General features: G+C 39.7%; 1 protein-coding gene across 6 annotated transcripts in view; it reads right to left on the bottom strand.

Annotated features, from left to right (window-relative positions):
* Window positions 1-22948, bottom strand: part of COG3 (component of oligomeric golgi complex 3) — a 31220-nt gene extending 8272 nt beyond the window's left edge. Inside the window, exons 1-17 of one of the 6 annotated variants that reach the window (XM_080612233.1) lie at window positions 22261-22680; window positions 21631-21774; window positions 20054-20200; window positions 19452-19513; window positions 17580-17745; window positions 16717-16791; window positions 16503-16595; window positions 16089-16214; window positions 13692-13772; window positions 13437-13480; window positions 13109-13235; window positions 12558-12649; window positions 9948-10087; window positions 8546-8706; window positions 6090-6195; window positions 3047-3171; window positions 1337-1426 (exon numbers count right to left, since the gene is read on the bottom strand). In XM_080612233.1, coding sequence (XP_080468359.1) covers window positions 1337-1426; window positions 3047-3171; window positions 6090-6195; window positions 8546-8706; window positions 9948-10087; window positions 12558-12649; window positions 13109-13235; window positions 13437-13480; window positions 13692-13772; window positions 16089-16214; window positions 16503-16595; window positions 16717-16791; window positions 17580-17745; window positions 19452-19513; window positions 20054-20200; window positions 21631-21672 — 1677 coding nt within the window. In that variant the 5' untranslated portion in view covers window positions 21673-21774; window positions 22261-22680. The other 5 variants (XM_080612232.1, XM_080612236.1, XM_080612234.1 and 2 more) reach the window with 5 other exon arrangements.
* Between the last annotated feature and the right edge of the window lie 2581 nt (window positions 22949-25529).

Raw genomic sequence — 25529 nt, 5'->3', positions numbered from 1 at the left:
AGTACAGCAAAGATACAAAGAATAAAACAAGGCCAAGTTCACACCACTGAGACAATGAGTTCTGCATTGCTTGTTATTTCAGCTATGTGCTTTATACTGCAAGCTGCTTTTAACCTTTGAAGTTCATGGTTCATTGAGGCAAATGAGGAGGACTCAAGAATTCAAACTTGCTTTCGCAAGCTGGAAGATAATTTCTTTTGATATGATGTTATATAAGTAAAGAGGAACTTAGATTTAAATCTGCAGTTTGAACAACTAGAACTGTTTACTAAATGTAAGTGCTGGAAGGGTTTCTAAGTTTGTGGGTCTTTTAGTCTTGCATGCATTATTTCACCAGATAATGTTAAATGAACATGCATCAAGAACCAAGTGGTACACATCTTAATCCTGGTACAACCTATCTAGAGTTCACTACAGGATGAGTTTCATTCTCTGCAATACTTTAGGTCAATGCTGAGCTGATATATAGTGCTGAAATAGATAATTACTATAGAACTCTGCATCAATTACATATGAAATAGTTATTTGCTCAAGCTAGAAGGAAACATGTTTTAAATTTCATTTTAAAGATAATACATTTAACATTTTTTAAAGGACACTCGAAAGAAATACTTCAAATCAGCTCTTCATTTCTAGGAGCAACTAAAACCTTTTTCATCACTAAATATTTACTGCTAATACAAATACAACAATTTTGGATTATACTACAACTTTTTTTTCCCATTAAATTCACTTCCTGGCTGTTAGGAATTTAGGAATGAGCAAATTACTACAGTATTTGTATTAAAGGAAATGTGACAAAAGGAAAAAAGGTTTAGTCCAGCTACTTAAGGCAACACTTAAAGTTACAATGACTTGATGAAACTGCACTGAATTCTGAGCAACACACTGGACCAAATGTTTTAATAACAAACACTTCCGAGCAGAGAATACTTAACAAATCTTCCCAATGAATTTAATACTTCAAAAGACTTTTGAAAATTCAAACAATGGAGGCAGAGAGAAAGAGAAAAGAATAACAGGCAATGAAAGCATACAGGGAGCAGAGACTTCTAGCAGAAATTTTTCTTTAGGTATCACTTGATTGATCACATGAGTTAGAGCAGCCTGTAAATACAATTGCTACAATCTGTATTCCACCTTTTCAGACAGGCTAGCATGTGAATCATTATCTTTGCTTTACAATACATTAACCATAACTAAAAGCTGGCAAATCCATCAGGTCTCTGGGGGCAGAGCAATATCGTTTCACTGAATTCTGAACAACTGCTTCATGGCTTTATATATACACAGAGGGGGAAGAAAAAGAAATCATACCCAAAGCACAGATTCTAACCTTGGTTTTGCTGATAGAATCAGCAGCTCCCAGCAGCGAGTGAATGCAGGCAGATAAGGCCTCTTGCGATAATCCCTGAAACACTGCCCTCTGCAGGGAAAAAGAAATGAGACAAAAAAAAAGATGTTAGCAAAGCTTATACAGAATTTAAGAGCTGAAGTTTACAAAGGATGTGCTTACCAGCACATAAAAGTCTAGATTAGTTAGCTACAAACACGTTGTCTAATTGCAATAAGACGAGGATGGAGTATTCATATATAAAAGGTTGCTACAGCATTTAGTTAGCCTGGCTACAGGTATGGACTCAAGCATGCCCTGTTCACCCCGTCTCTGAATTTGCACCTGAATAGTGCCATGATCAGTGATACTTCATGCATTCACAGCTAACAGCATGAATGATGCTTCCTGGGTAACCTGACTAGACACTTCATGTGCCAGGATAACTATCTGTGTGTGCAATTTACACATGCAATAGACATGAGATCATTCCACTGAGCTTAACCTCAAGTAAACTCAAATTTCTTCACACTTGCACCAAGTTAGTAAACAAACATGACAGCAGCCATGGCCCAAGTGACATGGAGTAACTCATTAAAGCTGCAACTAGATCACATAGCTGAGCTAGCTGTAGGAACACAGCTCGCCACCACCAGTACTCCAACATAGCACGTAACAGCCCTGACTGCCCTGAGACTTGCCAGTGCCACTTCATTCATGCCTTCTCCTACCTACAAGGTGCCGGTCAGGCATAATAGCTCTACTGGAATATCTCAGTGTAAAACTAAATAAATCCCTGTGCAGATACACTACTATAAATCAGTCTTGCAAACAACGCAAAAATGACCACACTTCCAGAGGTCTAGTTGAAAACAAGGGCAAATATTCATTTATCTTTAATGAGATTGATACATTAAACAACAAAGTATTAATATTTCCCAGCTTTTCAAGCACATAGCATCTTGGTATCAGTTTTACATAACACATATCAAAGATATTTTGAAATGCATTAGATGTATCTAATAAAGACACAACATACACAAAGTAAAAACAGTGGCATTATGTATCTCAGGGACTTATTAGACTTTTCTGCTTTTAGGTGACAGACATAAATCAAATTCTACATGGCAAATCTCAAAATACTTCTGAAGTAAACACTGCTTTTGTTTCTGTTACAGAAGATTCCTCCTGGCTTACACTCTGGAAATGTCTCCCACATTTTGGAAGATGGAAAGATGTGCCACAAAAATTTTTGAGAATTCCAAAATGTGTGAGTAGTAGAGCCACCATTTTTTAGACCAGAAACATCACTTTCTCTGATGTCCTGAAAAGCACATACCAAGAAACATATTCACCCAGTAATTTCAGCAATAAAATCATTCTCTATAATTGACCCAGAACTTCCTATTTTTCTCTTGTCCTATTCACTTTGCAACTTTGGTGTGATGAATATCTTGAGCATCAGACAATGACGTATTTCTGTAATAGCAAAAGCAATAGATGTAAAACCAGTGCCTTTTTTTTTCTAATTCTACAAATATAAAATTGAGTTGGTGACCCAAATTTGTCAGTTCACTTGTTTTACATAAAGGTGGCAGCAAAAAGAGATAACAGAGGCCAGAAATAGTCCATTCCAAATTTACATTAAAATATTTAGACATGGTACTGCACACTTCACTTAATAAAAAAATAGATAAAGAAATTTTTGCATACGTCTATACATCTGTACAGTTTGGAGAGACACACTAGAGTCCTTCTGACAGTAGGATACCACATTCCATGCAGATCTGCTGGTGAAATCGTGGTCTGGTGCCTGGGATTAAGGGTTTCTGCTGAACCTGTTTAAAAGTAAAACACACACATGAAAAACTTGACCATCTCTCCTAACTGAAGACAATTGCAATACGACGGAATCATAGAATGCTTTGGGTTGGAAGGGACCTTAAAGATCATCCAGTTCCAACTTCCCTGCCACAGGCAGGAACACCTTTCACTAGACCAGATTGCTCAAAGCCCCATCCAACCTGGCCTTGAACACCGCGAGGGATGGGGCAGCCAGCAGCTTCTCTTGGCCAGTGTCTCACCACCCTCACAGCGAAGAATTTTTTCCTACGTCTAATCTAAATCTCCCCTCTTTCAGTTTAAAGCCATGACCCTTTGCCCTATCACTGCACGCCCTTGTAAAAACTCCCTCTCCAGACTTCTTGTAGGCCCCCTTTAGGCACTGGAAGCTGCTCCAAGGTCTCTCCTGAGCCTTCTCCACGCTGAACATGCCCAACTCTCTCAGCCTGACTTCACAAGAGAGGCTTTGTATCAACTGCACTTTACCCTGACTCCACAGTAATATGACATACTTTACTGCACGTAAAGAGGTTAGGTTTGGCTTTTTTTTTTTTTTTCCTTCTGAGCAGTCAGTCCTAGATTTCTCATGCGTGTAAAGCACATGGCTGTGAAAGACGTGAATTTGCTTTCAGGCATGGCCCAGCTTGACCTTTTTTTAATGAGTTAGTTTTATAGGCCTGTCTCCAAGGGCGCATCCTCCCCAGCTTAGCTAAACAGCTGAAATAATAACAAAAATTACTGGAGGAAAAAACCCATTGGAGACAAAAAAATGGTTAGTGATGATGCAACTACAGTAGCTGCTCAGGAAAAAAAGGATAAAAAAACCCCATTCAATCAATTTTTTAGTCCCTACTACCTCACGATACAAAAAAATACATAGATAGGCTGAAGAGGGTTCAGAGAAAAGCCACAAAGGTGATCAAAGGAGTGGGGAGCCTGTTGTATGAGGAAAGGCTGAGAGAACTGGATTTGTTCAGCCTAGAGAAAAGGAGGCTCAGGAGAGACCTTATAGTCATGTTTCACTATTTACAGGGTGGCTACAAAGATGATGGAGACACCCTTTTTACAAGGAGTCATACGGAAAAGACGAGGGATAATGGGTACACCTTACTCCTGGGGAGATTTTGATTGGACACAAGAGGAAAATTTTTAACAGTGAGAACAATCAGCCGTTAGAATAATCTCCCCAGGCAAGTGGTGGGTTCCTCAACATTGGACATTTAAGATTTGGCTGGACAGGGTGCTGGCACAACTAGTCTAGGTCATCCTTGACTAGAAAGGTTGGACCAGATGATCCTTAAGGTCCCTTCCAACTTGGTATTCTATGATCCTATGAATTTTACTTCTTGAAGCTTTCCTTTCTCCTAGAGGTAATCCTGGATTAAACATGGATTAAACAGTTGCAGAAAGTGTATGGTTTAAGCACCATGTTAGTAACTAAAAAAATAATGGCAAGACCAATTCTGTCATGAGGGAGTTGTAAACACAAAAAAGTGCTCCTCCTGGGTAACCTTGGTAATAATTCCATATGCCCAGAATGGTTTTGCACAACACGTGATGGACAAAAGTCTTGTATTACTTTCATTTTGTCCCTAAATCCTGGGAAACATCTGAGCCAGTAGCATCAGAACTCTGGTTCTAATTAGCAACCACTCACACAGGTAAAATTTTAAGTTTTACCTAATGACAGAATAAGCACTTGTGAGGTTTTTGTGTCACCAGTGCAGGAATGGTCTACAATAATTTAGCAGTATCTTTCTACCTTTTTGCAACAATAGATTTATTGTCATAGTAATTAGAAGTCCTGTAAGACCTTAGCTGTCAGTCTGAGGGTCCTAGACTATTTATTAGTCACTTCAGCTTCTCCCGCGGGCACTGAAATGGGAGAGGCACCTTTGAAGGGCAAATAATCCCAATTATCTCAGACACTTAACTTCACTTTACATCATACAGGTTCCTTCCACCTCCTGAATGCAGGTGGGATTTATAGGTCTTGTGAATGCCACACACTTGGCTTGAAGCAAGATGAGCTCCACCCTCAACGTGATTTATGGAGTCCAGCTAGAAACAGTCAGAAAGACCTTTGCAGGCCTTGCAAGCCAAAAGCAAGAAACTACCGAGTAATTAAAAGGAATATGAGAAAAAACTGACAAAGACCTGAAAAAGGTGATGCTGGGAAAAGTAACACTGGACAATTCTGAACAATTTAAAAGTAAAGGGAGAAATTCTTTATGGCTCTTGGACAAAAATTTAAAGGGCTGCAACACTCAAATGACTGACATTTAAAGAGCCACATTTCTTGCAATTTGCTTCCAGTTCACTGTAATTTATAGGCACACAGGTCACATATTTAAAAAGACTATATTCTGAATTATTGTAAACCACTAAAATACTGACCAGTTTCAGTAAGTGGAAATGCATTCAAAGGAAGAAGCTGCCTTCCCAGGTAAAGGCATGCAACAAAGACACTCCTAGATGCTGAAAGTATTCATTTAGGAGACGTGCCTGACACACCAAACCAGTCTTAGCACTTCTTAGTACAGCTAACAAACAGAGGAATCTTTAAGCATACATCTTGATGGTAGGCTACTTTGCAGTAGAGAATACCACGGTTAAGTTTTATATAAAGTACAATAGATGCTGTAGACTATACAAGTAGTTGCTTCACAGAACAGATTGCACTGGAAACACAAAGAAATGCCACACAAAGAACAAGAGTAAGTTCTTCTCATTCAAAAAAAAAGGTTACTAAGAACCCTGAGACTAAGTTTACTTTCAAAATCGCTCACGAACCTCTCTAGAAAAATAACCCTTAAAGATACATGCAAATTTCTCACTGATGGGTCAGGTTAATACCTGCTCTCCATAAGCTTTATGCATTAATTTGACAACATGAGATCTATATATTTCATACCAGATTTAACTAAGTTGCAGGACTCAGGATCTTCTAGCCGGACATCTGAAAATGAAGTTTCAGATGGCATCTTCTTCTGTTCCTCTTTTAAACTCTGTGCAATTTGCTGCAGAGGAAGATATACCACAAAACTGTAATCCTTCTTTTCTCCTTAATTTAAGCAGCATTACACTGCTTTGATTGCAACAGAGAAAAGCACATTAAATGGCAACAGGAGTCAGCTACACTCAGCTCCCCAGTGTTTCAAAGACATTGAAAGAAATAGACAGATGTTTCCAAAACAATACCAGAAACATTTCAGTATCAATTTAAGATTCACAAATATTACACAGATCTGAGTAAAGCACTGTTCTTTCCATTTTGCCTGGTTTTACTGATCTCTAAGAAATAACCTGTGAAGTCACTTAGAAAGAGAAACTTAAATAGCGGAACACAATTCAACATTCACCTGAATTTCATACAGGTAATTCCTGTGATGCCTTTATTCCTATAAATGATACATGCAGATGGCCCCAAAGTACTCTCTAGTTTATTCCCTGCAGGAGTTCAACAGAAAGCTTTCCCCTACCATTACTCAACATTTCCACACTTCAACATTTTTCACTACTTGGTCTGCTTCAAAAGAGTGAGAGACAGCAAGAATGGGCAAATAACTGCATTAATATTTGAGCAGAACAGCACAAGAAATATTTCTGTCCTGTGCTTTTAACATTTTAATAATTCATTTAGTCTCTAAATAGCAAGGTTTTAAGGTTTAAAAGCAATCAAGTAGCAAAAATGAATGTCAAACCAGGCAAAAACTGGAGTTTTTTGAGGACATATGAAGAGCAGCATAATTTCTCAATTTAGAATGTACTGTAAAATTCCCTTTCTTCTTCCTCCTAACTGAACAGCCAGAGGACCCTAGTTAGAAAATAAGGTCTTGTATAGACCTGCACTGCTTGCCCACAGAAGTTATAACTAACATTAAAAAGTTCTCACAATCATTTTTTTATCCAGTTCTATTCACACCATTTTATAAAACAAATAAACAAATCTGCACTCCTGATAGCTAATACTGGTCAAACTTCAGACTACTGATTGTTCTCAACATATAGATCACATTTAGCTACATGTTGTGTGATGGGCTTCTCAATTATTATTTTTGCTTTTTCTTCAAAAGCTTTTTAGTCTTCAAACTTTCAATATAAAGGGCAAGTATCCTACAAACTCACCAGCTTCAGGATTTGTAAATGCTTTCCTAAAAAACCTATGAATGTCCCCACCAAAGCATAAACTGTAACATAATAAAAACTTTACAGACGTATTATGACAAGATTATTGCAACATGTGCTCCGTACTAAGAAGTTTCTTTCAGTGTTTGTCTGTCTACAGGCAAGAATGGAACACAGCAAAATACACATATATGTATACATACAGCTATGAAGCTTCTGTGTTTTATATAAGTAGCGCTCTGATTCTGAATTCAAATAACAGCTTCTCTACCAACTGGTCAGCTGCAATAAGTACTACAATTTTCTAAGCACCATCAACTATTCTGGCAGATAGATGGAAATAAAATCTGGATCTTGCCAGTCCATGCTGGAATTGCCATTCTTGGTCATCTCAAACCTTTGACAGCTTGGGCTTCTCATTATAAAGTGAATGACAACTGTTATTTTGGGAAGGGTCTTTATTACGACTAATCCTTTCTACACAATAGTACTTTTCAGTTGCATATCAAATGCAGTTTGCTCTAGTCAAAGACTAATTTAAAGTCTTTCATTGATCACTTTTTTATTTCTGTGAGTAGTTTCATTTTGAAACCTGTCATCAATAAAGTATTAACCTTTTAAAGTAGAATTAGTAAATATAATCAGTTTGATTCAACAGGAATATTGACTCAAAGGGCTTGGAATGACTACAAAAATAGCTACTACTGATAAGAACTCGAACAAGGCTACTGGAAACTACTGCTGCCATATTAAATTATCAAAAGGTACAAGCAAGTCTCCCCTCATACTGTTTGAGCATAGCATACACACATGTACCAAACATTAGTTGACTAATAATTTTGAAAACAAACTTGCAGCTAACTGTACCTATCTAAAGCTTCAACTCTCTCAATAAGCTGTCTTCAACTCCAGCTCAACTAGAAAATACACTGGGTAATACCTACCAATTCTGAAATTAAACGAAAATTTACTATTATGAGAGGAAATGCAGAAGATTCAGAATTAGATAAAAATTGTAACTATGAGAACTATTGCCAATTTTACCAAGTCTGATGAAGTGTTTTCTGACATCTAGTTTAGGGTCATAATTTCATCAGTAGGCGCAAGCTTGATAGCGTCAGTAATACATAATACATCTAAGAACTAGAAAACCACATGCGCAAAGCACTACACTGCACAATTGTATATGCTGCATATAAAAAGTAAATGAATCAAGGACAAGAAAAAAAGCTGATGCTATACCTCCATCATTTCCAACTTGTCAGGATATGCAAGATCACCCGGAGCAGGCTTGTAGCCTGTGATATCAGTCTGAATGTAAATGTGAGTCCTATAGACAAGGCGTTCTTGTACGTCTTCTAACATCTGCTTGACACCAGCTGCAAATGCACCCAGTTGTTCAGCTGGCAAAGGTAAAAAAATAAAGGCACAAATTTGTTAATTTGATTACAAAACAAGCTTATAGACACAGAAGTTTGAAGCATCACATATAGAACAGTCACAAAACTGCCTTGCTGCAGAGGAAGTCAGACTATTTTTGCAATGGCATCATGCGGACAGATTTATGACAAAACTACTAAAATTACTGAACTCCATACTTCAGCTCCCCAAATTTTCATTAGATTGTGAAAATGCAATCTCACATTGATGACATCGGATGCCATGTTAGAAATAAGCTTTATAGTTATTTCAGACCTGGGAATGTCAAGTGGCATTTCAGCCTGGACACCAAATCAATGTGCTTTGGTTCTATCATAGCCAAAGCCTGCAGTGTGACTGCTGAGAGCTGACAAGCTAACTCATCTACCTACCAGAAGAGATGATCCAAAGCAGCTCACGTTCAACTTAAGAACTATCATATCAGCCTAAGTTTAAGTAGTAGAAAAGTCACTTCTTAAGATCAGCTGAAAGATTATGTCATCAATTTTTATCTCATTTCCAAAGAGTGTTATAATTCTGCTTCCAGGAAAATGATCAATTTTTCATTACATTGGCACAGCTTCAGAGAGAAAGAGTTACACTGTACTATATACCAGCAACCAAGAATGATTTCCGTTTGTTGCTTGATGCAAGGTTAAGATTGTGAAATAATTCCGATCATATTAAGGGAACGAGATACCAGATTTTTTTGTTATGGTCAGCTCACTTCTACAAGACTGTGAGCTCTGAACACTTCCAAAACTCAAAAATCTCTACCAGCTACGTAACTCCTCTGTTGAAATTACAGTTTCTAGTCTGGGAAACACTAAGTCAAGAAGAATGAAAAAATCAAGCTTGCATTCCTTTGTTTTATCGTCACGTATGAAGAAAGCCCCACATGGATGATGCATTAGCAGGGCCAAGCAAAGCAATTCATTCATATGAAAAGTTCATTTAAATCAATCCTGGTGCACATATACACACTGGATGGTTGCTTGCTTGCATTTGTACAATCTAGAGAAAATAGGGCTCTATAACATCAGTAATACAGACCTTTCATTATAAATGAAAAAACATAATTTATTTAAAATAACCTTACCTCATCTTTGACATGTTTAAGACTTGTTAAAAAAAAATCTGGGGGGGTTTTTTCCCCCTATGGAATTTAAGAATTTTATCAGTTAAGATGAAAGTTAAAAACAATCAGGTTCCATCTATCAGTTACCATTGTTCTGCACATGATCTTCAAGCATTTCATTCTTGAGAATCCCGCAGAGTTCAGAAAGCGTCTCTAAGTGAATGACATGGATGATCATTGGCCTCAGGACATCATAAAGTGAAAGACACAACTTCTCCAAGAGTTCACTATGAAAATAAAATAAAACAAAGCAAAACACTTTCAGGATCCTGAAATATCAAAATGAAATTTTATCACAAACATGAATTATTTTATAGCAAAGATTTTTAAAGGAGAGTGGGAAAAAATGCAACACAGTATTAACAGAAGACTTTAGAAAGGACTGTTCAAAACAAGAATCCCTGATATCCTACAAAGACTTTTAAGAGATGTAGGATACCAACTGCTTAAACTGGTTGCACAGTTTTTAACTCATTTTAAAATAAAACAACCAACCAACTAACCAAGACAAAACAAAAAGCAACTCAACCTGTCACAAAGGGAATATACTGCAAACTAGTTTACCTGGCTTCTGTGTAAAGGTATGTCCTGCTGAGCTTTGAAACATACCCCAGATTTCCCCTTGAGAAAAGGTTCATCTGATTATAAGTATTCAATAGTTTATTAGAACTAGAAGAGGGACACAAGGGGAGAACCCCGGTAACCTTTTCTGTAACAACTTCCAACACTGCAGCACACGCTTTCTTGTCTAACTGAAGTTATGATACCAATGCAAAACGAAACAACAGGAATCCTACTGGGATTTATTTTTTTCTTTCCTGTACAAAGTGATGCATATTTTGATTAAGACACCAGTAACATTCATGCTAGACATTTTTGCCATTCTCAATGCTCCCTTTATTAGTCACAGATTAGTTAATAATGCTGTTGCCAGTAGCTGAAAATTCAAGTAATTCCCCAGTTAGACTTAGAAATATAAACCCTAAGAATATGTAAGTATTTACAGTGTGGTACAGTTGTGAAGTTTATTGCACTGTAATTTTTTTTCCTAATTCACAAAGAATGTCTGGCAACAGGACAAGGACATTTCGGTTCCTTTCAGACTGTGGACTAAAAATGCTCACAAGAGAATGTTCACAGAAGAAACATTCTGAAGGTCTCTCTTGTATTCTGTAGGTATACAAACAACTTGATGAAACAGCAACTCTCCATGCTATAAGCAGAATCAAAGAAGAAAGCTTCAACAGCCTTATTGTTAAATACAACACTCAACCTCAGATCTCTACTCTTGGCTAGATTTTTGGTAAACTCCTTTATCTGTACATAGATACCTGGCTATTACGTCTTCAGATCACCACAGCACTTCAGAAAAAAAAAGGTTACTTATTATGCAGCTAACAAAAATCTAATAAACTACAAACTATTTAAAACATTTTCCTCAAAATACTTTACTTAGATTGAGGCAAAAAAGAGAAGCAAGTTCTTACAAAGGAGGTAAAACTACTTTCCACTTTCAATCTTGAGATTCAAAAATAATCAAAAGCGTATTCTCATTCTTGGTGTGAAGTGCAATAGGGATGAAATTTCTGTCCCAACAGCATTTTACACTGTTAACAATTAGGGATGTTTACTTCAGGATTTAGGCTGAGATAGCTAAATTGGTTCTTAAGACAATTTAGTTAAGTCACCTCAAATCCTGAGTATGTCCCGCACAAGACCTCAATTCCTCAGAAAAGAGAAAGACTGCTACTACTCTGCCACTATGGCTTATTTCTAGTATGTGTTCACAGCTTTCCTTCAGCTTCAGAGGACAGGGAAGGTAGTGGGCAGTATTTTTTCTAGGTTACACTTATTCAAGTCAAGCTGCACTTGATTTTAAGATAATACAAACTCAAAACTAGTGTTTTAGTTACATTAATAGGAATATACTTTATTTATACGCATAAATATTTAGAAAGAGAACATGACCTGCACAAATTTCATAATTAAATATAATTATAAAAACATGCCAACCAATTGGAGAAGGGGCATAACCTACTCAATTGCTCTAGTATTACAGGCCTGTTGCAAAAAAAATTGTAATATTTTTATAATGCCACCACCATGTGAAGACAACAACCTGTCTCTCTTATAGACCCAGGCAGACCATATACAGGTACTGTTCTTGTCAGGTGCCTGCTACCCTGCCCGTTGTTCAGCCCACATACAGACACATGCAAATATTCCTCGACAATACGGGAAGCTCACTAACTCTAAATCCTTGGTGAAAAATAGCTGGAATTCATCAGTTTAATTTTACACCAAAGTAAATGAAAAGCATTTCTGCTACTGACTATGCAAACCACTGGCATAGAGGCAGTACAAAACCAGATGAGAGCTGTAGCACTGTAAACTTTAACATCTATTTCCAAAGCAACTGTGTGTCTTTATCCCTTTCAGACCATCAACAGAGCATTTACATAGATTATTCATGGAGCAAGTAAACTACCAGCTTTGCTTGAATTAAAAAAACAAAAACAAAAACAAAAACAAAAACAAAAGAACATCAAATTCTGACACATAAGTGGATTTTTTTTTTCTTGCTAGTTCTTAACAAACCACTTCAATACAACCCTATTTGCCATATAACATTGTCTGCTATATCACAGCACAGTAAACACAACATGCAGTAAAACAAAACTAGCATGTACCACCTACTCCAGTTTTGGTGTTGGTTTTGTGAAGAACTCATTGTAAAGCTGGTGCTCATCCTGGCACACATGGACCATAAAGGCACAACCGCTCCGTACCTGTATTCACAGAAATACAAATATTGGTTATTAAATTATTTTCCTGGCACCAGTAGCACAGGAGTTATTACAGATATTATTGTATATTTTACAATTATATTATATATTGTATTATCATTACTACTACAGCTCTGGTTAAGTGGAAGCTTTGCAAAATTAAAAATTGAGATCAAATTAAGGACCAAAAAAATGTCACTAACCAAATAAAAGTTCATTGTGCAATTTGTGTCCCTTTTTGGTTCTGATGAAATTTAAGTAACCACATTTTATGCTCCTCTGTGAGGCTGGTGGCAGTTTTTACAGATAATTGAAAATATTAGTAAAATCGTAATGATCCAAAACCACAAACAAAAGTGACAATTCTGCATGTAAACAACTATTAAATAAGTACATTTTACTTGGGGAAGGAGGGGATTAAAATATAACAAAAACCCCACAACACACAACTACTCTACCTACCAGAGCACAATGATCTCTGTTGTTCTGACTGGTTAATTCTGTAACAGTGCTAGCAATGCTTGGACCAAGCAAAAGCTCCCTCTGGTCAAGGTAACATTGATGGATTTCATTGAGAACTTGTTGATATCTAGACAAGAAATTAAAACAGTAAAGCATCCCAAAGCTCATTTTCTATTAAACATAAAATTCATAAAAACATCCTATTTCAGGGTAATAATTTCAATTTTTAAAACTTCCTTTTGAACAAATGATATGTTAAGCAATACTTAAACAAAATTAAAGATTTTCAAAACTTAGAATTGAAAATGAACTGTGTAGACATACTCACTCTGGCATTTTTTCAGATCTTTGCTCTACTTGTTCAATAAGTGTCTACTCAATAAACAAAAAAAAAAAGTATTATCAGTAAACAATTTTTTCTACTAATTGGAAAACAGTTTTCAGTATTTTTCCTATAGACATAATATGCAATCTTCGGACATTCACACTTGCACAGTATGCAATCCTTTCATTCACACTACTAACCAATTCAAACCCCATTTTCATAGCTTCCTTTTCAACAATTAGTTACCACCCTACTTACTCTGACTTTGGGAGCAGCTGCTCTGAACTTTACATAAAACAGTGTGAAGGCATTGTCCGAATTTGGCACAGCTGAAGGATCCTGAAAGAAGAGATGAGTAATTGGTTAAAAAGGAAAATACTGTATTTGGCTTCTAATAGTTAACGGCTGAAACAATAGGCTCTAAAACAGAGTATTGGCTCTTTATGCTTCTACTGACAGTAGAACAGTACTTTGCCATTTTCTACCTAGGAAAGCTTTCTTGTTTCAGAACTCTGATAAAGTCAGATGGAAGAATAAAAACCCCAAACAAAAGTTTCAGCCAACAGTCTCTGCAGCAAAAGTAACATTTTCAATAATTATGCCATTCAAGGCCAGGTTGGACAGAGCCTTGGTCAACATGGTCTAGTGTGAGGTACCTCTGCGCGTGGCAGGGGGGGTGGAACTAGATGATCTTAAGGTCCTTTCCAACCCTAACTATTCTATGATTCTTCACTAGAGACAACAATTTCTTTGGATCTGATACAGATTGTGGCTCCTTAATCTGCAGTACTAAAATTGAAAAAAAATCCCTTTTTACATGCCATTAAAAGTGAGTCCCAGTATGGAGAAGCTAAGTTTCAGCTCGCATTCAAGCTTCAGCTGGAATGCCAAGTTTTGAGGCAGTTCCCCCTGGGGCTCCCAACCTTAACCAGGAAGATCCCCTGGACTTCAGACAAGGCACTAACGAAGCAGAGCAGAGACCCAATTTAGCCACCACGCTTTTTTCCTCTTATCCCCATTGATGACAGAGTGAAAAGCAGATGTCCTTCCCTTGAAACAAGGTGGGGACAGGAGAACTCTTCTGCCATTCGCACCTATCTTCAGCCCTTTGAGCATTTTGATCATCTTTCTACAAATACAGATCAAACCCCCAAATACTTATAAGTGAGTACTAACAAAGAACACGAAGATCTCATCAGTCCCTTTCCAGTCCTGACAAGACCTCTTGTTGTGTTGCAATAGGAAATCTCAATGCTTGATCACAACTCACTTACTGCATTTCTAGATCTAATGTCTGCTTTCATGTCAGAAAGCAGACATTAGGTATTTCAGAGAAATGTGCAAAACATCCACAAAATCCCCATGTAGACAGGAAAGAGGTCATCTGAAACCTAAGAGAGGTCGTCTTCCTGACTTAAAACTGCAAAGCAGCAATTCAAATCACTTCTTTCTGTAGACGTGCTTATTATGAGAAATGTTCAATTCTGCTTCAATTCAGCTTAGTCATCAATATCCATTGGCATCAAACCATACTATGTTGCTTTCTTTAGTTTTGTACCAAACATGAAAATGTTTCATGCCATTTCACAAGAATCTTCACTCCAGCAGTGTCCTTCGCAAGTTTCCAGTAAGATTGTCTAAAGTCCCCTTCCTTTATGTCTGTCAGTTCTCAATTCTAGCATCTTTATATTTCACTGGTTAGCCCTCACAAGAAGTTTGCCTGTAACATGACAGAGCACAAGGCACAGAACAATTAATTGGAGAAAAAAAAGTGGGTAGAAAGAGACATTCCCCTCTTCCTTCTCCTCTGCCAAAATACTGCAGCATGAGACTACTACATTTTAATGAACATTTTTTTAGGCACCTTTATGCCTAAATCACACTGGAGTGAGTGGGAGTAAAGCACCCAACTCCTCCCTGTGACTCTCTAACTTCTCTGTCAACACTTTAAAACCAACCAAAAGATACCGCCAAAACTGGTAGGAACCTGTCACAACTATTCTCTGCAGCTATACAAACCTTTCAAAAATATTTAGATGACCAAGAACACCCAAAAATACTTACTGGAATATAATACTGACTCATGTGATAAGTTAGACTTGTGCTTTAACAGTTTTCATCCTATGACACCCAGCTCTTCTATACTTTCTTTAAGTACTCCCTGCAACCTCTCTGTCTCTAACTACCCAACTCCAAAATAGACCCCACAGTACCCATCTTTCTCTTGTGCAGCCTCCCCATCTGGCAACAGAGATAGCAGCATGCACTACAGCTGATTCAGAACTACTGTGCACAAACTGGTTCAGGAAAGCATGCTCTCTGGCCTGCTGGTTGCTGCCTCCCTAACAGTCATTTATCCACCTCTGGCCTTCCCCGAGGTTACTGTCTACCTATCTCATCACCCACTTCTCCATCTTCAATTTCCGGGACTTTTTAATTACTACTATTTTAAAATCTTTTGGATCACTAGCTCTCTGACAGATTCAGTTGGAACTTGACCAATCTACACAAACACTGTGGAAAAGGACTGACCTGTTTTCAAACAAAACTCCTGGCACCACCCAGCCTCCAGTAAATAAAAAGAGAAGAAACCTGTATAGTGTTACAACAGACATTTCAGGACAGCTCGAGTTACCACTTACTGATTCACCTTACCCTTTTCATTAACTGGCTTGTGAGGTTCTGCAATGTATTCACAGTGTAAGTCTTGATAAGGTGCATAGCTTTAGAAAGGCATTGTTTAAACTTTACCAAATATACAGGATAATCTTTAAAATTCGGCTGAAAGAAACAAAAAATCCACTTTAATTATGAACATAAAAGTAAAAAATTATCAATACTTAAAATACTCTTTTTACTAGCTAGAAATGTAGTAGTTTATAAAAATTAGCAGAATGTTAAATATATTCAGTAAATATTTAAGTTTATAAACCATCATCATTGCTTTCTTACTGTATTTACCAGACAGGACACTTTGAGGGGTGGGGGGAGGGAACACCACACAAATAGTATGAATACATAGTTTTGAAGCTATTAAAATTCAACCAAAACCAATACAGCATTACTTACATGCGATGAAATATATGCAATACAATCATCAAGCTTAGCCAGCATGGGAATGAATCCTTCACTGTTCACGGACAGCGTAGGGGAATTCAATTTCTTTGGAAAACAAGACAAAGCATCATTGTAAGGAACCCAAGCAACTTAGTGCTGGCGACAAACTTCAAAAGATCGGTACACCTTCATTTTCTAAGACTATTAACAGTGAAATAATACTTACTGTGTTGATGTTTTCCAGCTCATTAAAATAAGAAAGTTTCTGCTGGATGTTTTCAGCCAGGTCAACTAGTTCTGACTGTTAAAAAACAATAAATAAAAGAAAATCAGCACCCTAGCAAGTAGTTTAAATATATATTTTATATGCATATAAAGATATATATTACTCAGCCTCCCTTCCAGCTCTCAGCACACACCAGCGTTAACTAGCTCTAGGTAACCTGAAACTAAGTAAGTGCAATAAAAGATGCAGAATACAGCAGTGTTCTCTTGCTCTCTCTTACCAGAGAAAGACACATTACTCTCAATAGTGTATTTAAAAACACACATTTTTTACATGTTGGCCAGCATTCCACAGATAACACTGCATAAAAACAGCAGCGCTGTCATCAGTACTACAGAGAGCTTTAGAAATCCTGTATTTCAGGATTGGAGTCTTAAGAAGTTCTCCCTTATCCAGTCATGCTAAAAAGACATGTTTATTATACTGCTGGAGCAGTTTATGAGGGAAAAGAAAGTGTCTGGGAAAGAAGCTTGTCATTTAGATCTTTCTTCTTGCAATAATCATCTCAAAATACTTCTGTATTTTATATGAATTATTAATCTCAAAGTTTGCACTTGTCAGGCATCAGTTACAAAAGCTCCTCTAACTGGCTATCCTTCTTGATTACAGTGTGTATCAACACATAGTCGACATTTTACTGCACAAAGCCCAACAGCCTAGCTGCAGATGAAACACACCAAAAATGAGGTCCAAAGCAAACAGAGGGATTGTCACCACAGCTCACAATTTTTCCCAGCCTGAGAACAAGCAATTTAATTCATGGTATCTTAGAAGTTTCCAGTAATCCACCCATCAAAGATTACCTGCTCTTTCAAAAGCTGTTCACAGGCCTCATGCAGCGTTCCTGTCTTTGTGGACACAAAAAGATACTGTTTTTGCAGTGACTCCAAGTGCTGAAGGGCACTATTCACATCGTTCAAGATAGCATCACACTGCTCCTGAAAGCCAGACAAGTAATCCCTCATCTGTCTGGAAAAAGAGAATCAACAGATAACAGTAGTAAAATTTCACTTTTGCTATTTGCAAATTCAGCTGCCTATAGGTAATTGCAACTACCTTTCCCTCTCTAGGAATAAAAGACCACGCGCATAAAGCAAGAGTGCACAATAAGCAGATGCTTCATGACCCACAGAAATAACAGAGCTATAGGGTTTGGAGTAGCCACCACAGTAATTTCATTTCCCTGACATTCCTTATATCAAGCCTATCCAGAAAGCAGCAGCATGCACCACTGCTAGTCTAGAGCACATCAAGACTGTTTAAATGGACAGCACAAACATAGTGACTACTGCTGACTACTGTCATCAGCCAAATTCTGCCTGCCTTGCTTTCAACAGTGGTGTTAATTTGGGCCTCCTCTTCTATACCATTTTCAGTTTTCATTTAGAAAACACTTTTATTTTCCTAAAGTAGCTGAAATTATCCAGAGGATTTAAACTTACTATGAAGACTAAAAGAGGCTTAAATGAAATAATCCAGCATCTAATGTCAGACAGTTTGTCTAAGGTTCAACACAGATATAAACTCTAAATAATCACTAAATACATGCCAACCATTCAGTTTGACCAAAACATCATTTAAATTAATTACTCTCGGATGTTAGCTAAAACTTATGAGTTCTACTTTACCACAAACAAAGCACCAAGTAAAAATGACAGTTCTCTGTAGTCATGTGCAACCCTTTAGTGTACAACAGGAAAAGAAGTTACTAATTTTCCTCCTCCTCCGGCCTCCTGCAAACAATTACGTATTGGCCTTCCTACAAACCATTCCATGTCCATTGCACACTTAAGTACCTTTGTGTGCTATCACGAACACGTCAACTAACAAAATGCAAGGGTGCTACTCTTTTTAGGTTGTTAATGATGTGATCATTAGCTTAGTTTATGCCTAAACCTCTGCTTTTAAGAAACATCACGTCTTTAAATGTCACAGCAAGAGCATAAGAGACAGACCAAAGAAAAGCAGATTAAAACAGAAGAGGGGAACAGAGCAGCATCTCTTTGTGGCCAAGCACAAATTTGTAAAGTCTCAAAGCACAAGCCAGTTTTCATAAAAGCCATCAGCAGCTTTGGTTAAGCCATTCAGCTGTACTTCAGACTCTTGAGGAGTAATTGTGCAGGTCAGTGGGAAAGGGTTCTTCTGAGCCTGACAGAAAAGTCAGTTTGACAAAAACAGCTGGGAATGCCAAGTCTCAAAATCAGAGTTGAGCAAAGTGTCAAGGAATGCAGGGAATGCAGATATAGAATCACAGCCATAGTTACTGGGGAACCAAATGGCGAGAGCAGAAATGACTACCAACCACACCTGCTTACACAGTCTCACCCTCAGAAGATGCCATTTCAATAGCAGCAGCAGTGGTTGAAAAGGCATATGAAAGCTCCTAGATTGCTTTTGTCTACAGCCCTGTCTATAAGCCAAACTAATACAAATCTGTTTTATTATACTGGGCAGTTCAGAAGGAAATCTGCATCCCTTTTGACTTCTCTGCCACAAGGGCAATAGCCTTCAGGTTGGGAGTGGGGCATATTGCCTTGGAAAGCTTCAGCTGTTCCAACATATTCCCCCATTCCCTGCCAGCTGAACTCAAATGTGCACTAACATTATATGGATCAGATTAAGCCCTTCAAGATTTTAACTGCTTACAGTGAAAGGAACTGAGGAAGAACACGTACCTGTACTTGGCACCTTCATCTTGATCCATCTGCGTTTGTACCTGGGCAAACCAGGAGAAGAACTGGAAGAGATTTTATGGTGTGAAAAATACAGACATCACATGAAGTCAAGTAAAAATAAAATCAGATCTATGAAATTAAGATGAGCTTTTGTTAAAAATAAGAGCTGTTTCAGAACTTAATTATTAATCAAGGAAACAAACTGTAACTCTTTGTTTTAGGTTACTTCCAACTGAAACATTATATTCTATTCCTTCGCTAAATTAAAATGGAAAAGACTAATTTAATCCGTTTTTATCTGCACGAGAAGAAGGCTGTTACGTTGAAACAGGAGGGAAGGGGCACAAACATTCTTTCATATTATGAGCAACACCACCTTACTGAAGGGGTGTCTTACTCTCACAAAAGACTCCACTCAAAATCGGAAAAGTATCTATCACTTAAGAGCTAAGTTAAGGATTTTTCCTCCAAGTTTCTTCATGGAACTTGAAAACATCCCCAAATATTTAACAAACCCAGCAAAAGTTAGGCAAGAGACACAGAAATTCACAAATTCTCTGAAGAAGATTACTACACCTTGGAGGTTCTTCAGCATCACTTACCTGCTGTGCTGTTTCAATTCTTTCATCCTCCATCCCCAGTACTGCAAATCCTTTCAGAAGGACATCCTCTGTGGATTCTGGCACTGCAGCTGTCAGCGTAACAGCTAGCGACTGAGACGTCAGGCTGCACAAATCTTCAATTGGAAGCTGCTCACAAAACCCCACAAACTTTGTTAGAGAACTTACTAAGAATTAGTATATTCAGCTCAACTACAGTAACACAGCCCAAAGCATCAACCTGAGAAAGTTACAGGCATCTACTTTTGAAGAAACAAATGCAATGGACATTTTATCTACCAATATGATAATACACCAACAACTACCATATCTATATATTCAGAAGCACCTAACAATTGGTTTTTTTTTTTTAGTTCAAGTTAGAAAATATTATACAGAATTTCATATAATTACACATTTGTGTAAAAAAAGAAACTCAATGTACATGACGGTGGTGAGACACTGGAATTGGCTGCCCAAGGAAGTTGTGAATGCTCCATCCCTGGTGGTTTTCAAGGCTGGGCTGGACAGAGCCTTGGGTGACATGGTTCAGTGTGAGTTGTCCCTGCCCATGGCAAGGGGAGTGGAACTTGATGATCTTAAGGTCCTTTCCAACCCTAACTATTCTATGAGTCTGTGTACCCAACATACTGATGAGCTACTATGTCAGGTTGTATATCCACAGAAATGCAGTGGAAAAGTATCTGGGAACAGAAGAATTCAGAAAGCATGCAGAAGCGAAATATAAGTGCCATGTATGTTCTACACTGCATGGCAACACCACTGCACAGGAATTGTCAAGATGTTTTTACCGGATATTGAGAGATAACCCAAGACATACTGCCAGAATTTGCAGTGTTTCATATTCTTTCAAATGCAAGGTCCTGCATCTGGGTGGGGCCAATCCCAGGCACAAATACAGGCTGAGGGAGACTGGATTGAGAGCAGCCCTAAGGAAGACTTGGGGGTGTTGACTGATGAGAAGGTCCACATGACCCAGCAATGTGCACTTGCAGCCCAGAAAGCCAACTGTATAAGGGCTGCATCAACAACAGCATGACCAGCAGGTTGAGGGAGGTGATTCTCCCTCTCTACTCTGCTCTCGTGAGACCCCACCTGCAGTTCTGCCTTCAGCTCTGGGGACCCCAACACAAGAGGGACATGGACCTGTTGGAGCAGGTCCAGAGGAGGCCATGCAGATGCTCAGAGGGTTGGAGCACCTCTCCTATGGAGACAGGCTGAGAGAGATGGGCTTTTTCAGCCTGGAGAAGGATCTGACTACTACTGAGGAAATAGTCACAAGAGAAACCCTTTTCCTTGAGGAAAAGACGAGTTCATCCGAGCCTGCTTTTTCAGAACAGCTAAGTCACCACTGTCCTAATCCACTTCAGCAGATGCCAAGACCAGCTGAATTACTCAATGTCTTGGAGTCCTCATTGTCCTGTACAGCAAATATAGTACCTGCCTTCTTGCAAAGCTTGTCTGGATCCTTAAAAACCTGCACTGATAGCAGCATAAGCTTTTACAATCGTTTTGGATACCTGCCAATATTTACTTGAGTACAGATACATACAACTTACACAAAAAAACAGACCAGGAAGCATGAAATGAAACAGGTGCATTTCAGAGGAATTGTTTTACCCCCTTCTGTTATTTTGACCTTTCAGACACTTGTCGAGAGCCAGTTTTGTTGATTTTATGGCACTGTATGTAGTGCTATGTTCCTGTTCAAATACAAAGCCTCCCATGAAAAACGTAGTTAAGGAATGCAAACATTCCGCTCCACTTCCTTTACAGACAAAAGAGTACTCATCAACAATCACCTCATCAGTCTAACGTTTTATAACTGAATACAAGACCACGTCTTCCGTGGTAATAACAAATTATTAAGCTTTTTGCCACTATTCCTGTCTTTTATGTCTTGCTGAATCATCTGTAAGTTGTACTTGGAAATAACACTAGTGCCAGCAGCTATGTATTGATCAGGATCAAATTAAGAGGACCAAAACTATTATTAGGAAGAGTTCTCCACTATGAGGGTGGTGAAAAACTATCACAGGTTGCCCAGAGAAGCTGTGGCTGCCCTATCCCTGGCAGTGTTCAAGGCCAGGTTGGACAGGGCTTTGAGCAACCTCGTCTAGTGAAAGGTGTCCCTGCCCATGGCAGGGGGTTGGAACTAAACGAGCCTTAAGGTTCCTTCCAACACAAACCGTTCCGTGATTCAATGAAAAACACAGAAGTCCACGATGGTAGCTCTATTTCAGTAGAAAGAACTCCGATGAACCGAGGGAAGTTATAAGGATACGCAAAGACATCCCTGTGGATCTTAGGCTGAAAGCTTCCATCGCTGCCTACGAGCCCCTGCCAGCCAGGACGGGCGGCTGCACCGCGGCAGGAGGCCCTTGTGGGAAGGACGAGCCCTCTCGGGGGCCGAGAAAGCGGCTGTGGGCGCAGCGAGGGGAACGCTCGGTGCCCTGCGACCTGACACCCGGCAGGAACGCAAACCGCTGCTGAGCTCCGTGGTCACCGGCGGGCAGCGGCAGCCTCGCAGACACCCCCGGCCGCCTGGCGACGTGGCACTGCGGCGCCTCCCGCCCGCCCGCCCGCCCGCGCTCCAGTCGGGCAGCGTCGCCACCTCACCTCGGGCGGCACCGGCAAGTTCTCGGCCGCCGCTTTCAGCTCCAGCACCGAGTCGGTCTGTCGGTCGCTGAGCGGCGCGGCGGGCTGCGGGCGGCGGTCCCACAGGCTCAAGCGGTCCCGCACGTCCCTACCCGCCGGCTCCCCGGGTGGCGGCTCCGCCATGCTGGCGGCGGAAGAGTGAATTGCGGCCGGGCCGGGAGCGCAGCGGAGCGGGGCGCGGCGGAACAGCGCGGCAGCGCTTCCGGGGAGGCACAGCGCGCCCCCACCACGTCGCGTGACAGTAGCGTCATTGGTGGGAGAAGTGCGTCAGCGAGCGGCACCTGGCTGGGACGGCGCCCCCTGCCGGCAGGGAGGAGCGCAGTGTCCGCCGCATCCCCGGCCTTGGCCGCCGCACGGCAGCGGCCGCCCTCCCGCTGCCAGGGGCTGAGTGACACCGGCGGCAGTCTGGAGAAAGGACGGGCAGGCGGCTGCTCGTCCTCCCCATACCCAGAGGCTTTCCTTCCCGAGGCCGCAGGACATCTCTGGCGATGATACCTTGCTCTCACACCCTCCTATGTGGTACCCACACTCCTCCTGGGCATCAGCTCCCCACCCCAAACAAAATCACCCCCGAGTTAAAGAGCTTAAGGGGGTGCCTGCAACAATCACCTTCCAGCTGAGATCCTGAACCCCTAGTTAAGGGTAGGACACTGGAAATGTGAGAAGGATATAGAACTGCTGGAGCAAGTCCAGAGGACGGCCACGAGGATGATCAGGGGACTGCAGCACCTCCTGTATGAAGACAGGCTGAGAAAGTTGGGGCTGTTCAGCCTGGAGAAGAGAAGGCTGCGTGGAGACCTCATAGCAGCCTTCCAGTATCTGGAGGGGGCCTACAAGGATCCTGGGGAGGGATGCTTCACCAGGGACTGTAATGTCAGGAAGAGAGGTCATGTGTTCAAACTGGGGAACGCCACTATTCCTGTCTTTTATGTCTTGCTGAATTATCTGTAAGTTGTACTTGGAAATAACAGTAGTGCCAACAGCTATGTATTGATCAGGATCAAATTAAGAGGACCAAAACTATTATTAGGAAGAGTTGTCCACTATAAAAGTGGTGAGACACTGGCACAGGGTGTGCAGAGAGGCTGTGGCTGCCCCAAACCCAGCAGCGTTCAAGGCCAGGTTGGACAGGGCTTAGAGGAATGTGGTCAACTGGAAGGTGTTTGTGCCTGAGGCAGAGGGATCTTTCTAGCCCAAGCCATCCTATGGCTGCTCAGCAGTTAGGTTTAGTCCATCTTCCCTCCAGCATAATGGGTATAGCACATTACACTCCCACCCCATCACTCCAAAGTGAGCAGTTAAGAGCCATTACACAATGATTTGAAAACTTTTAATAAGGTTACAAAACCCATACACTTAGCTTACATAGTGTACAAAAATTTCTACAAGTATTTGTATTAAAGCACAGAAAAGCTGTGCAGAAAACCACTGCACAGAGCATAACACATAGAAAAACACTGTACTTCAGAAAAGAAAGTGCTTTCTGCATTTAAAAATCCATTTGTGGATCTCATGAGAATATAGTAATTTTGAAGTCAACAGTTTAAGTGGAATGTACAATTAACCAAAAATGTTTAAGAGATTTACACAATGCTACAAAAATACAAAGCTATACATCCCACTTTACCATCTTCTGTAAATATAGAGGAACCATCCCATGACTGACATATGGCATATTTCCTTGCCTGGAATTCACCAGCAGCATTTAAGAACCTTAATGTATTGTTTAGTTAATGGCCCTGAAGTTTAAGATACATGTTTCAGCAAAAAGGTAATGCTTGAAGGAAGCTGTGGTTGATTTCTACATGAAACGTTTACTTGCATGTATGGAAGTACTCAGTAGTTCTGGGTTTGGGTGTCATCTTAAAGAAGGAAAATGGTCTTTATTGTGGATTTACCTTTGGAGGGGCCTGGTTCTTTTCCCATGGCACCTATATAACACAGCCTGAACTGCTCAGAGTAAAACTTGTATCTCAGATGATACATAACATCCAGCATCCATTACAAGTAGTTCTTCCCAACAGCAGGAAAGGCACAGAAAGTTTCTCTGCAAGACACACAGATGAGCATGGACTTGCTTGAACTTCATTCCTACTTGCAAATTTACATATGCATATGTTGAAGAATCACACTGGAAAGAAAAAAGAAAAAAAAATTCAAGAACAAGATATGGGAGAACACTTGCAGCTATACAAAACTGACAACTGTGGCAACCATGCTTTCAAAGGAAACTGGATTATTCCCAGCAACTTATGCCAACATCTAAGGTCTTAGAACACAGGAAAGCTCTAAAACCAGAAGCAGATTTTTATCTTGCAGCAGGTATTTTACTGAACTGAAAGCCTGAAAAGACATCTTGTGACACTTCCAGTTACTTTGAAACTATAAACTACCACAGGCAAATTGTATACCCTTATGGAAAGAAAAACCCAGCTCTGTGGTACTATCTTTCTTTGCCTCTTAAAACCACTGTGCATCTAAGTCTCAACAGCATAAAGCTGCATTACAGACCTTCACATTCAAGTACACTTACACAGCTGACAGAAGGAATTGGCCACCATATTTGATTCTGTCTAGAAAACAGTGCACATCACTCACTGAGTCACATAAGCAAGCTGTTGTTACAGGAACCAGTCAGCCTTGAAACAGCTTCCAGGTTCTTCTCATTCACAACAGTCTTACAGTGACCTCTTCCTCTGGCCAGCATCTCAGACAACAAAGAGTAAATACTCAAGACAACTTACAAGTTGCTCTAAACTCAAACAGTACATTCACAGAATTCAGGATACAGTTCACCATG

The sequence above is a fragment of the Psittacula echo genome, assembly GCF_963264785.1.
Source record: "Psittacula echo genome assembly, chromosome: 3".
Lineage (NCBI taxonomy): Eukaryota > Metazoa > Chordata > Aves > Psittaciformes > Psittacidae > Psittacula > Psittacula echo.
This window is presented reverse-complemented; position numbering and strand designations above follow the sequence as displayed.